The sequence below is a fragment of the Procambarus clarkii genome, chromosome 54 (genome assembly GCF_040958095.1).
Source record: "Procambarus clarkii isolate CNS0578487 chromosome 54, FALCON_Pclarkii_2.0, whole genome shotgun sequence".
In the NCBI taxonomy this organism is placed as follows: domain Eukaryota; kingdom Metazoa; phylum Arthropoda; class Malacostraca; order Decapoda; family Cambaridae; genus Procambarus; species Procambarus clarkii.
The window spans coordinates 24,709,495-24,724,316 of record NC_091203.1 but is presented as its reverse complement, the minus strand read 5'-3'; the positions used below and the strand labels follow the sequence as shown (position 1 = coordinate 24,724,316).

General features: G+C 44.1%; 1 protein-coding gene across 1 annotated transcript in view; it reads left to right on the top strand.

Moving 5' to 3' along the window:
* The first annotated feature begins 203 nt into the window (after positions 1–203).
* Atg3 (Autophagy-related protein 3) overlaps positions 204–14,822 on the top strand; it is a 32,387-nt gene continuing 17,768 nt past the window's right edge. Inside the window, exons 1-4 of the mRNA XM_045763793.2 lie at positions 204–367; positions 1,905–2,093; positions 11,240–11,374; positions 14,426–14,545. Coding sequence (XP_045619749.1) covers positions 296–367; positions 1,905–2,093; positions 11,240–11,374; positions 14,426–14,545 — 516 coding nt within the window. The 5' untranslated portion in view covers positions 204–295. The remainder of the gene's footprint in view (positions 368–1,904; positions 2,094–11,239; positions 11,375–14,425; positions 14,546–14,822) is intronic.

Below are 14,822 nucleotides of genomic sequence, written 5' to 3'. Positions count from 1 at the left end.
ATATATATATATATATATATATATATATATATATATACATATATACTGTATATATATATAAATATATATATATATATATTTATATATATATATATATAAATATATATATATATATATATATATATATTTATATAAATTAATTAATTCATAAAATAAATTGGGAGTGGTGAGTGTTGCACGAGGGCTCCCTCCCCGACCAGCTGTCAGTGTTGTTGTTGTGAGGAGCGTCTGCAGGCAGGGAGGAGTCTCTCTCACTACCCACGACGGCTCCACGGTTGACCCTCTTCCTCACGCTATGCAGAACGTCATCAATACGGTCAAGGGCAAGGCGCTGGGCGTCGCAGAATACCTTACTCCCATCCTTAAGGTGAACAATAAAGACCGCAGAATCCACATTTTGTGGTCGCAATGCGACAATAGGCGTGTGGCAGCATGGTACTACTCGTGTGGTATCCGGAAAACATTGTTAGGCCCTAGACTAAGGGATTATTTTCATGCAAATTACACGTTTCCATCAAGAAGAAGAAGAGACTATGTTCAGATATACTTTAAAAATGATTTTATTGTTGTCATTTGGTTTTTATTGGTGAGGGTGACAATTTAGTAGTTAGGTTCAAAATATGAAGTTCCAGTGTTTATTATTTGGTAAGTTTAATGTTGGTCATCCAATTATGTAAACTGTCATATGCAATTTTGTCTGCCCTCCATAGACAGGGTTAGATAACTGTTACACTTCATGATGAACTTGGTTATGGTGCACTTGACCACAGTTAAATTAACATTTTCGCTTGGCGACGACTCGGCTTTCTCACTTTCTCAGCTCACTTTCGCAGTGCCTTATAAGTTAGAATTATAATTGTCATAATTAGCAAGCAGAAATTCATTTTCATCTCTTCTAGGCAAAATATAGAGAACAGTTGCAACAGTTTTATGGCAAAATACTGCATAGCATGTAGGTTGCATTGCATTTGCAGTAGATGAGGGGAAGGCCTAGCTATAGATAGTTGAGAAGGAAAGGGATTTGTGAGTGGCAGAATTTACTCCTTTGAGGCTCCTTGTTTTGTGACCTACCTTGCGGTTGCCTTACGTTGATTCTGGGGGTCAAGGTACCCATGGCCTGGTCTCTGACCAGGCCTCCTGGTTGATGGTCTGGTCAACTAGTCTGTTGGGCACAGCTGCTCGCAGCCTGATATGAATCACAGCCTGGTTGATCAGGTATCCTTCGGAGGTGCTTAGTTGAAGGCTTTTGTGAAATCTGGTTATATTACGTCGGCATTTTGTCTGGCTTCCATGGCATCTAAGGTCATGTCATAGTGGTCCAGCAGTTGTGATAGGCAAGAACTTCTTGATCTGAAGCCAAGTTGACCAGGGTCTCATAGATGCTGAGATTCCACGAGTTTTGTGATCTTACTACTTATCACTTATTTTTATGATGTGTGATGGTAGTGCTCTTGGTCTATAGTTTTTTGCCTCTGTTTTATTCTCTCCTTTATGGAGTTGTTATTTCTGCTGTTTTTTTTTTTAGTATGTCAGAGATAACACCAGCATTTTAGCTGTCTCCAAAAAATGTTAAGAGCCTGCGATATTGTTTTTTATACAATTCTTGATGAATATATAGTTCCGGAAATTGGGGCCTGGTGCAGAGTGTATGTGTATACTGTCTATGGCTACTTCATAATAAAGTGTAATTGTGTTATTAGGGTGACATCTGATATAATTGTTAATAATTCATTGTGTCGGGGGGAGGGGGGGGGGCAGGAAGCCTTTGTGTATTCATATACATTTTGGCTTTTATCACGATCCCCCTTCACTTTTGAAGGGGGATCGTGATCTTCACTTATTTTTTGGCAAAGCATATTAGTAAAGTTAGAGGTGTATTGCTATCAGCTTTATTACTTTTGTAGGAATCCAGGTTCAAAGAGACTGGCGTACTGACTCCTGAAGAGTTTGTCGCGGCTGGTGACCATCTCGTTCATCACTGTCCAACGTGGCGCTGGGCAGCTGGTGATGGCAACAAGACCAAGCCATACCTTCCACAGGAGAAGCAGTTCCTTATTACCAAGAATGTTCCTTGCTACAAGCGATGTAAGCAGGTAGGTCAAATGATGTACAGTGTAAAATGCCTCAATATGATTTTTATTCTGGGGGGGCGGGGTGGGGAAAGCCCTTTGGTGGTGCTCTGAAGCTGAGATTGCTCCATCTAAAGTCATATTAATCCAGCCCATCCTCATAAACAAAGGCCAAAAGTGATTCCATGCACCCACCAAACCCCCCCTGTTTATGAATGAAATGTAGATTACACACGACTCGCCACTGATGTTTGAACACTTCTCGAACAATTGCTTTGCTGACTACTTTTGTTCGAATCACAATGCTGTAAATGCTCCACCCACATACTACAAATATAAATACCGTGTATGTCGGCGTACAAGTTGACCCGGCGCATAAGTTGACCCCAAAAATTTAGGTGTAATTTAGGTTTAGGCCTATATTCGGCGCACAAGACAACACCCTAAAATAAGGCAGCACCACTTCAACTGCCCACTGTATGAAAAGATAAAATCACGGTATCTCTTAAATATACGGTAGTTAAACTGCATAAGGCAGGTGGCGACAGTGGTTGTCACGGGAGGCAGGTGGCGTCAGTGGTTGTCATGGGAGGCAGGTGGCGTCAGGGGTTGTCATGGGAGGCAGGTGGCGTCAGTGGTTGTCATGGGAGGCAGGTGGCGTCAGTGGTTGTCATGGGAGGCAGGTGGCGTCAGTGGTTGTCATGGGAGGCAGGTGGCATCAGTGGTTGTCATGGGAGGCAGGTGGCGTCAGTGGTTGTCATGGGAGGCAGGTGGCGTCAGTGGTTGTCATGGGAGGCAGGTGGCGTCAGTGGTTGTCATGGGAGGCAGGTGGCGTCAGTGGTTGTCATGGGAGGCAGGTGGCGTCAGTGGTTGTCATGGGAGGCAGGTAGTGTACTCATTAGTTGTGCTTGCCGGGGCTGAGCTTTGGCTCTTTGGTTCCGCCTCTCAACTGTCAATCAACTGGTGTACAGATTCCTGAGCCTACTGGGCTCTTATCATATCTACACTTGAAACTGTGTATGGAGTCAGCCTTCACCACATCCCTGCCTAATGCATTTTATTTGTTAACTACTGACACTGAAAAAATTCTTTTTAATATCTCTGTTGCTCATTTGGGTACTAAGTTTTCATCTGTGCCCCCTTGTTTGTGTTCCACCCGTGCCAAAGTGTGTCTGTGTCCACCCTGTCAATTCCTCTGAGAATTTTGTAGGTGGTTATCATGTCTCCCTTTACTCTTCTGTTTTCCAGGGATGTGAGGTTTAGCTCCCTTAGCCTTTTCTTGTAGCTCATACCTCTCAGTTCTGGGACTAGTTTGGTGGCATACCTCTGAATCTTTTCTAACATTGTCTTGTGTTTAACTAGGTATGGACTTCAGGCTGGAGCTGCATATTTCAGGATTGGTCTGACATAGTGGTATACAAGGTCCTGAACGATTCTTAACACAAGTGTAAGTTGTCAAGGGAAGACAGGTGGTGTCAGTTGTGAGGGTTGGTGTAGGGGAGGCAAGTGGTGAGTGAAGGTACATGTACAGCACAGGTGCGGACGATGAGTCACAATAATGTGGCTAAAGTATGTTGACCAGACCACACACTAGAAGGTGAAGGGACGACGACATTTCGGTCCATCCTGGACCATTCTCAAGTCGATTGTGCACAGAGTTTATCAGGTCTAGTATCACTAAACTCGACCCGGTCAACTTTGTACCCATTAATGGCTGAGCAGGCTGTGCCTTGTAATTACCTAATTGTAATTACCTAAGTGTAGTTACATGATGAGAGCTACGCTCGTGGTGTCCTGTCTTCCCAGCACTCTGTCAATATAATGCTTTGAAATTACTGACGGTTTTGGCCTCCACCACCTTCTCACCTAACTTGTTCCAACCGTCTACCACTCTGTTTACAAAAGATAATTTTCTTAAAATTCTCCGGCAGCTTTGTTTTGTTAGTTTAAATCTACGACCTCTTGTTCTTTGATGTTCCGGGTCTAGGGAATTCTTCCCTATCAATTTTATTAATTCCTGTTACTATTTTGTATGTAGTGATCATATCGCCTCTTTTTCTTCTATCTTCTAGTTTTTGCATATTTAATGCCTCTAACCTCTCCTCGTAGCTCTTGTCCTTCAGTTCTGAGTGCCACTTAGTGGCATGTCTTTGCATCTTTTCCAGTTTATGTGCTTCTTAAGATATGGGCACCATACAACCGCTGCATATTCCAGCTTTGGTCAAACAAAAGTCTTGAACAATTTCTTTAGTATTTTGCCATCCATGTACAGTATTTAAAAGTAATTCTGAAGTTAGAAAGTGTAACATAGGCTCCTTGCACAGTGTTCTTAATGTGGTTCTCAGGTGGCAGTTTTCTATCTAGAACCACCCCTAGACCCTTTTCTTTGTCAGAATTCCATAAAGATTTCTCACATAATTTATAGATTGTTTGGGGTCTGTGTTCTCCTATTCCACATTCCCTAACATGGCATTTATTCACATTAAATTCCATTTGCCAAGTGGTGCTCCATATATTTATTTTGTCCAGGTCTTCTTGGAGGGCATGACAGTCTTCTAGGTGTCTTATCTTCCCAATTATCTTAGCATCATCAGCAAACATGTTCATATAATTCTGTATTCCGTCTGGTAGATCGTTTATGTAGACAATGAACGTTACCGGTGCAAGAACTGAATCTTGTAGTACTCCACTTGTGACATTCCTCCAATCCGATTACGGCCCTCATTTTTCTATCAGTTAGGAAATTTTTCATCCATGTTAGACACTTACCTGTCACACCTCCAATATGTTCCAGTTTCCAGAACAACCTCTTACGTGGAACTCTGTCAAAAGCCTTTTTTAGGTCCAGATAGATGCAGTCAACCCAACCATTTCTTTCCTGTGAAATCTCTGTGGCTCGATCATAGAAACTGATTAAATTCATTACCCAGAATCTTCCAGATCGAAAACCATATTGTCTGCCTGATATTATATCGTTTTTCTCCAGGTGTTCTACCCATTTAGTTTTAATTATTTTTTTTAATATTTTGACAATTACACTTGTCAATGCTACAGGTCTATAATTGAAGGGGTCTTCCCTGCTGCCACTTTTGTAGATTGGGACGATGTTAGCCTTTTTCCACACATCGGCTACAACTCCTTTACACAGGGATGCTTGAAAAATCAGTTGAAGTGGAATGCTGAGCTCAGGTGCACATTCTCTCAGAACCCATGGTGAAACTCCATCTGGACCAACTGCTTTGTTCTTACTTAGCTCCTTTAGCATTTTCTCCACTTCATCTCTAGACACCTTTATGTGCACTATGCTGTTCTCTGGAATTCTTATTGTGTCTGGTTCCCTGAAGATTTAATTTTGTACAAACACACTTTGGAACTTTTCGTTTAATGTTTCACACATTTCCTTTTCATTTTCCGTGAATCTATTTCCTATTTTCAACCTCTGAATCTTATCCTATACCTGCAATTTGTTGTGTATGATTTTATAGAATAGACCTGGTTCTCTTTTACATTTGTCCGCAATCTCTTTTTCAAAATTTCTTTCTGCCTCTCTCCTTACTGCCGTGTACTGTAGTTGTTTCTCGCATCTTTGTATCGCTGGTATGTTTGGGGGTTTGGCCTCTTTCTGTATTGATTCCATTTTTGTGTCTTTTGGTCTCTGGCCCTCTCGCAATTTCTGTGGAACCAATCCTGTTTACTAGTTCTGCATCTCTGCTTTGGAATAAATTTTGTTGTGCCTTTATCATATATTTCTCAAAACTTGACATACATCTCATTTACTTCATGTCCTAACAGCAAGTCTTTCCAGTCAAATTCCTTAAAGATTACACACCACCAGTGTGGTGGTGTGTTAACCAGGTGTAATTCCAGGAAGTACTGGGGCTACATGTGCCTAGGGCTACCTTTCCTAGGTGCCCTGTAAGTACTGCCCTTGCAGTTTGGGGTTACCTTCCACAATCTGTTCGGGAACTGCCTCTGCAGGTTTTTTTTTTTTTTCGCTGCTTGGTGATTGCCTGCCCTTGGGGTTAGCTGGAGTTTTTTTTTCCTACCATTGGCCTTGGGTTGGAGGTAGTATCGTCGCTGGCACGTATTATAGTCTTGTGGGTTGGTGGTGGTGTTGTCGTCGTGTTCCTCCTTTACGGACAACCCAACCCACAACTCGGTAGAGTGCTTATACCTCACTACAAGATCACCCTTGGCGTTTCTGGCTCTTGGAGAGGGGCTCAACGTCACACATTTAGGGGATGCGGCTCCAACACTTAGCCTCGTTGTCACGTGCACACATCCACTCGAGCCGCTGTGACTCCCCACTCTCTCCTTAGGTGATGTGATCTCCTCAATCCCCTTTTGACTTATTAGTATTACCTTCTACCCTGTCCACAGCAGTGGTTCTTGGTTCTTTCTCTCTCTCTCTCTCTCTCTCTCTCTCTCTCTCTCTCTCTCTCTCTCTCTCTCTCTCTCTCTCTCTCTCTCTCTCTCTTCTGTACTATTTCATGGGAAGCCTCACTAGGACAAGGGCAAACACCAGCAAATTGGAATACATTTACTAGACAAAGCACATACACAATACATACACACATATAATAAGAATGAATCATATACTCTATACTATTACAATCAGGTTGCACTCCAACACCATCAGAACTCTCTCATCAGCTTATCAAGTGGTATCCTATCTCCTGGTTCACCACCTGATACTATCAACCTCCTGAAGTTGATCAAGTCTACATACACTGTTGCACCATCAGCAAGAGAATATATATATGTATCTATAAATGTGTACAAAGAAAATCAGTATGTGAATGCAATAACATATATCATTATAAATGTTCCTTGATATACAACAATGATCAATCGATCACTCTATCAGTCCTAGAACACACACATCTGTAGGTAATCCAGCCTACGACTGTAACTCTAAACTTCAGTATAAAACACTCCTTGACATAAGAATGCAAACAGTCACTCACCTCTCGCTGCGTCTTGCACGCTAATGACAACCAAACACTATCAACTCCCTACAAGTAATCCACCAGAACTTCCCTTCCACCTCTGGAAGTTCACTACCCTGATATCTTTAGGTTCTTCTGGGCTTAACTACCAGGATCCTCTGCAGCTCCTCCAGGCTGCTACCATGAAGTTTCCTTGAGCAACTACGGTGCTTCACCCTTCTGCTAGGGTCCTCCACAGCTCTCTTGGCTGCTACACCATGAAGTTCCCTCGAGCAACTATGGTGCTTCACCACCTCTACAGAAGCACGTGACACTCTTCACTGCTTCTCCTCACAGCTCGAGGTCCTCGTCTCCACTACCTTGGAGTCTCATCAACTACTTCATCTGTGCTGGCTTCGAAGTTCTCAGCAACTTCTTCCCCAAAGACAAACCTGCAACCCGACCGGGAGCCGGTCGGCCGAGTGGACAGCACGCTGGACTTGTGATCCTGTGGTCCTGGGTTCGATCCCAGGCGCCGGCGAGAAACAATGGGCAGAGTTTCTTTCACCCTATGTCCCTGTTACCTAGCAGTAAAATAGGTACCTGGGTGTTAGTTAGCTGTCACGGGCTGCTTCCTGGGGGTGGAGGCCTGGTCGAGGACCGGGCCGCGGGGACACTAAAAGCCCCGAAATCATCTCAAGATAACCTCAAGAAGATAACTCAAATAAAATGTTTCCCCTTTAACACATAAACAAAAATAATCACACAATATGTTTGCCTCAAACCTCTACATACAGTGAGAGTGGACTCCCCCGTTGGGCGGGTCCATGCTCCACATCGCCTGGTGGGCCTCACTCACTCCGCCTCCCTCACTCCGGGAGGGGCCTCCGCCATCGGGAGCTTTGTCACCTGCCAGCGCTCAGAGGGGATGGACGTCGCTCCATGTTCCTCCCTCTCCACTCTCTTATTTTAGGCTATCTGCCTTATCAAAACATGTCTAACTTATAAATAAACATTGCTACTGTCGCTGGGCACACGACCAACTACAAGCAATCACTATGAACTGGCTTAAATCGTGCTTACCACAGATTGTCTCGTCTAGGGCGCTCCTCCCTCTGACGAAGCTTAGTCAGGGCGCTGCCACGGCCCATGATAATGCCTCTGGGCGGTTTAATACTCTCCTCGTCGACCAGGACTTGAGACCACACGTCCCCAGCTCGATTCCACAGCTGGTACGTCTGCACACTTCTCTTCTCTTCGAGATATATCACTAGGGGTTCCCTTCTGACGGGAGCTCAACGGAGCGCGGCTTTTCCCCTGAGATGTCTGGCCTCAAGTGAGGTCAAAGCCCTCCAGAAGCAAGCCTCATGCCTCCAGCAAAATGTCCACATCTCCTAGCCAGTCATTTATCTGTTTTCTTCTTCACTGCCTATAATCTTAAATTGTTCATCATATCCAACAAACTATTTTACATCTGTGTTATTGCCTCTATATTTCTTAGACCTTCTGGTTAGGTCAGGCTTGCTGAATAACTCTCAAGGGGGAGACTCGTTTCTCCTGCAGGCTGAGATCATAACACACGTGCGCAGGGTACTGTGCAGCTGTCTTGTAATATGCATAGCGGCCGGCTCTGTTCCTCTTGGAGATGACATGCTTTTGTGAAGTGTTTATTTTCTTTTGTTTTGTTTTGCCCGGTGTGGCTGTAGGACCACTTGTATTACAGTATTTGGGTGGCTAGCTCCTCATGTTTGCACATGTCGCAGGGGTTCAGCATTTTGTTTGTTTGGTAGTTTTGGGATAACAAGTTAGCAGTATTACCTTGCCTGGGCTTCCCTTAGCAATCAGTCTTAGGGCCCTGGAAACCCCTCATTGGGGTTCATTGGTCCAATGGATGCGTCCTCCGAGTCCCATCTCGTTTCGTGTGAGTTTGAAGGTTGCTCTGTTCCCTTGTCTCAGGGCGGCACTCATCGTTTTTGCCTCCGCCATGCTTCCTGTTGGGTCAATGACACCTTTGACCTGGAGTTCTGCGAGTGGTGTTCTTTGCTTGTACTCCAGTTCTCACTCCACTGCTATTGATATTCGGGTGTAGGCAGCTTCAGCGTTGCATGCGTGGCTTTCTTGGTGTTGAGACTCAGGCGGTTTTGGGGACTCCCTTCTGGATCGGCGGCGGAAGCCTTTGAGCCTGTTTTTCCTGTTGGGGCTTCAGAATTGTGCCAGCGGACACCCGTCTTCCCTGCTTTTCTAGTGGATTCTGCCTTTTCTCCAGAGGCAGGGCGTTTGGAGGACAGCTCTGCCCCAGGTCCTGATGATGTGGTGTAACACTCCTGGCATGAAACATCCATCAGCAGACTGGCGTTGTACTTGCCTATCAACCCAGTGTTGTGGGAGTCTGGGAACAGAAGGTGCTTCCCAGCACTGCTTCCCAGCACTGCTTCCCTACCTTCACGGCTGCCTGCTTGGCACAAAAACCTCACCCAGATGCCCCACCCTGCCAGCCCTCCTTCCCTGCCTGGCAGCTCACCTGCTCTGCCCCACCATACCCACCCTGGCTGGCTGCCTCCCTCCCTCCCTACACCAGTTTGCCAATAAATTTCACAAGTGAAATTATCTAAATAATTGTGATGGGCTGCTCGAGTTAGAAGTGGTGGTTGTTGCATTAGATTTGGCTGCTCGGAACAAAAAGTTCCAAGTGGCACGGGCTATGGTGAGCCCGTAATATGTTGAAAGACTTATTTCTAGTGCTTTTGTGCCTATTTTCTAAAGGCACTGGTTTAAGATTGCAATATCTTGCCATGTTTCATTATCTTGCCATGTTTCATTATCTTGCCATGTGAGGGCTTGGTTTATTTGTTCCCAGTTAATCTGTTAATTAAATTGAATTTGCCGAATTCAGCAAATTCAGATTGAAGCACGAACTTATCTGAAAGATGCCGCCTTGTGGGTTCTTTATGCCTTCAGTGTTTGTGACTTTTTACTAGATTGAATGCCCTAGAGTTGGCCCGTCTTGTTTTTAGGAACCAGAATTGGAGGTGTTGGTGAGTTCCATCTTTGTTCTGTGTGGGGTTCCTCTTTCTTCTCTTTGGGTGTTGTATACTTGGCTTCTGCTCCTTTTTTCCCTTCTCTGCTCCCCGCTTCTTAATGTCTGAGGGTTTCGGAGTCGAGGCAGGGTTTTGCTTGGGGTGTAGCTCAGCCTTCTCTGGGAGTGGCTCCTTCCACTTCGGGCATGGAGACATTTGAGCCCCACTACCGTGAAAATAACATTTTATGTCTGGGGTCATGGAGGAATAAGCTAAATAGCTTTACAGACAGGTTCTTCTGGTAATTATCCATTATGTGATAGGTAAAAAAAAAAAAATTTGCTCAGTGAACTTATCCCATAGCGCATGGTAAATAAAGTTATGAATGATCATGCCTTTTAATATGGGTCTGATAAATGGTTTTAAATTGTCACATTAGGAGAAACAGTGAGTCTTGGGAAAGCTGTGAGCATATCTAAAACAAAATTTTATGATTCATATTCATTATGAGTTTTACATGGAAAAATATAGAAGATCTGATTAAAAAGGCAAGTTTCCAAGAACCAGGACTGACACAAATACTGATCAGTCCTGGATGATATGGTCCAGATTTTGAAGATGTGCTTGTAGATTCAAACACTTGCAGTATAGGTGAAATTGTGATATGACTGTAATCGCAGGATAGCGTACATGATCATCTCATCGAACAGTAAGCAATTTAAAATGATAGTAGAATTTTGTCTTGGTTAGGTCCACCATTGTACATCCATATTGATGTATTATGACCATATTTACATTTGTATAAAAGCTGGGTGATAATAACTGAACCTCAACATTTGATAATACTGTATCAGCATCACCCTGTTATTCAGTGTATGATATCTGCACTTCATGGGCTAGAGCAGCTTTAATGAAATAGTTTAGAATAAACCTTGCATAGTTGTACTGACCACTTGCATCAACATGCAAATCATTTTAAATTGACTGTTGATATTAACAAATTTATAGGCCCCAGGTTTTGCCTTGCATAGAAGAAATCATTGTTTAGTTGCTTGCTTACAAACACAAGTCATCTAGATTTAGTTTTGAAGGTAGCTTTAGATATTGTGCATTACTGTACATACAAATGAAACAAAAACAACTACACAAGAAACAATAATGGTTGACATAGTCCTGCTCCTCTTGTATTTTTTATCCTGCTAAAAGAGAGTTCTTGTTTTAACAGATGGAGTATCGAAGTGAACAGGAGTTGGTGTTGGAATCTGAAGGTGATCCAGATGGGGGGTGGGTAGACACTCATCACTTCAGTGACTCGGCCATATTGGAGGAGAAGGTAGCAGATATGTCCCTTGAGGATAAGGTTGGTTGACTATTCCTGCTCTATGGAAAACAGCGAGTGGAAATCTTTTTTATGGTATGTTTACACGTTCTATAATTACCAAAGTCTAGTTACAGGATGAGAGCTATACAACAACACTATATGACTTTTTGAAGCATCTGATGATTTTGGCAAACACTATCATCTCATTTAAATTACTCTATCCATCACCCACTCTGCTAAAAAGTATCTACTCAAGCTTTTTTGACACGCCTGGTTTTCTTATCTTGAATTATGTTATCTTGTTTTTTATGCATATTTAACATTCTTACTTAGAAATTTTTTAATTTTTTGCAATTTTGTACGTGGCGATCATATTACCTGTCTTTGTTCCCTAATTTTGGCATATCTGATACTTTTAGGGTCTCCTCATTGCCCTTATTGTTAAGGTATGGGAGCATTTAGTAGCACGTCTTTGATTCAGTTTATTGGTTTGCTTTTCGAGACACGAGCATTGTACTCGAGTTTAGGTTTCTCAAGTGTTGTGAAAAGCTTTTAGCATTTATCCATCCATGAATTCAAAAAAGCAATTCTGAAGATGGCCAGAGTAACACAGGCTCTTCTTTCTATGCTCTTTTTTCATGATCCTATGGTGACACCTTACTTTGCTCCTCGGCTCTCTCTTGCCTACTTATTGCCTGTCTCTACTTCATCACAATCGACTTGAGAATGGTCCAGGACGGACCGAAATGTCGTCGTCCCTTAACCTTCTAGTGTGTGGTCTGGTCAACTATGGTGACAGTTTACTATCCAATACCACCGCGAAGAATAGTTTTTTCATCCAAGTACACATTTTACTGTTGCGTTAAACAGAGGCTACAGTTAAGGAATTGCGCCCAGTAAATCCTCCCCGGCCAGGATACGAACCCATGACATAGCGCTCGCGGAACGCCAGGCGAGTGTCTTACCACTACACCACGGAGACTGCTTTCTTTCCTTCAGTTGTGATACAACTAGAGATGAGTTCTTTCATCATCTACCTGCTGCTGTGTTGCAATATCTGCAGGTGGATGTTGATTTCCAATCAGCCACTCCTGCCCCCCTGACAGTTCATTGTCGTTAGGACAGGAGGAGCTGGGTCTTACAGCCCTGGCTATGGACTTAGTGATGGTTTTTCATACTGAAATTTTTATTTTGGTGCAGTACACATCTTAAGTAGTTCTCCTCATACATTAATCGGTGGCGCGTGCATCGTCCTGCCCTGATGGAGCTTGTTGCGCCGATCCTGCAGGATGAGGTGTCACTGTTTTCGCTTCATGTCTCGTGTGTCTGCTTGTGGTGCTCGCTTCCTCGTTGGCCTCTGCCTGGGCTCTGGCTCTTAGGTTTACGTCACCATTTTGTCCTTGCTGTTTGCCGAGTCTGCAGTTGGGCAGTTTCTGCAAGCGGCTTATTCTCATTGTCATCCGTTATCGGACTTGTTGGTCCTTCAGAGGTCTCAAGGGGGGAGGTGGTTCCTCCTAGATGGGGCGAGTCTTCTTGCCCGGGTTGGTTCTTTCCTGGCTCGCCAAGTTTAGGTTCCTGGTGCTCTGGCGGTCGTTCCATCTGGTTCCCTGACGGCCTTGGTTTCAGGCGCGGCTTGCTCTGTGTCCGCGCCCTGGGGTTTTTCCCATGGCTCCGCTTCTCTCCGATGCTCAGTCCGGTCCATTATGGGGCTGGTTCGGTCTTCTCCTCGAGTCTTCGCGTCTGGTACTTTTGACTCGAGTCAATCACCATCTGTTTGGTGATAGGTGGTTTCGTTGGTGGTGTCCCACCTGCGTGCTTTGTCTCGGCGGTAGTATGGGGTTCCTGGCGGTCCTTCCCTTTTCTTTTTATTTCTTTGTAGGTCTACTGCGCTTTTGTTGAAGTGGTCTTGTCATTCTCTCATGGAGGTTCACGACCGTCATCTTGCCACATACTGTCGCCTTGTCTCGGGGAGTTGAAGGGGCTCCCCCTAGAAAACCAGTGCTGAATGTAATGAAAGGCCATTTTCTGGGTGAGACCCGGAGGCTACCTGGCAACCCTCCCTTCCCCCGGTCGGCAGGTTTTTGTGAGTTTTGACATTCCAGCTTCGAGCTGTTAAACTGATGGGTTTATCACTGACAAACCGGCGATCCACTGATGGTGGATCGCCAGTGTGGTGGGTCTGGGGCTACCCCTTTTCCCTCCCGGGGAGGGGGAAGCTGTGCAGACATGCGGCGAGGCACGTGTGACGTCTTGCTCGTTTTCAATTGGGGAATTTTGTCCACTCATTAGTCTTCTTTAGTTGTTTTAACCAGAATAGGGGTTTGTTTTGAGGCGCTTGCCTTTCTGGGTGCCTGGCCTGATCGATGGCAGACGTAATTCTTCTAATCACATCTGCATTTCTATAGGCCATTGCTCCTCGTGCCTCTCTGAGGGGGCCCAGGTTCTGGCTCGTGGTCCCTGGTAGGCCTGGAACTCCATTAACACAAACTGATGCTAAAGTCTAATGATATACATATCAGCCTGGATATCTCTGGGGAGCCTTTGGGTTTCACCCAAAAAATGGCATTTCGTTACATTCAACACTGGTTTTTTAATAACTCGATGAGTGATTGTAGCAATGCCTCGGGATGGTGACTTGTGCAAAGTATTGCACATGATTCCTTGTTGTTGTACAATTCAATATATTTTGTTCCACCACCCATCACAGCCATGTATTTCTAAATTCTGTCCTCTATCCGAATATGCTCTTAATCATTTGAACCAACTTGCTGTCTACTCGAGTGTAGTGGTCTACGTCCTAAACTTTACAATCGATGACCCTAGGAACGATGCCTGGGCAGGACAGAAGTGATTGGACATGTGTCCTTTCACCCAATGACTGTTTGCTTACCAGTAAAAAAGTACCTGGATATTAGGCGACTGTTGTGAGTTGCATCTTATGGATGGTAAGGACGTGACTTAGAGGACCTCGGTAAGCTTAAGTACAGGCTTTCTGTTCCTAAAAATGGAGTTATAAATAATGTAGATTCATTTCATTGTTTAGATTTTCTTTACTGTATAAAAATCTTGTACATTTAATTTTTTTCTCAGAAAGCAAGTTGCACTGACAACAACGACGATGACGATGATGACGATGATGATGATGAGGATGAAGAGGCAGCAGATATGGAAGCTTTTGAAGAGTCGGGGATGCTTGAACAAGATGATTTAGTATGTTGTGAAAGCTTGCTGTGTTTGGACTTGATAGTGATGAAAAAATGTTATTACAGTACAGTACTTTGATTTATTGTTATAATAGATGGGGTACCCTGTGGTGTCTAGGTCGACCCTGTCTGGATCAGTGTACCATGTACCAGTGTACCGGGGTACTCTGGGTCGACCAATTGCCAAATATGTCTTGCTTGCGTGTTGCGTTCCCCTTCTTCTCGCCCTCTTCCGCTTTCTCAGTTTTGTGACTGTTTCGAGGCCTTGGACCCCGACACCACCA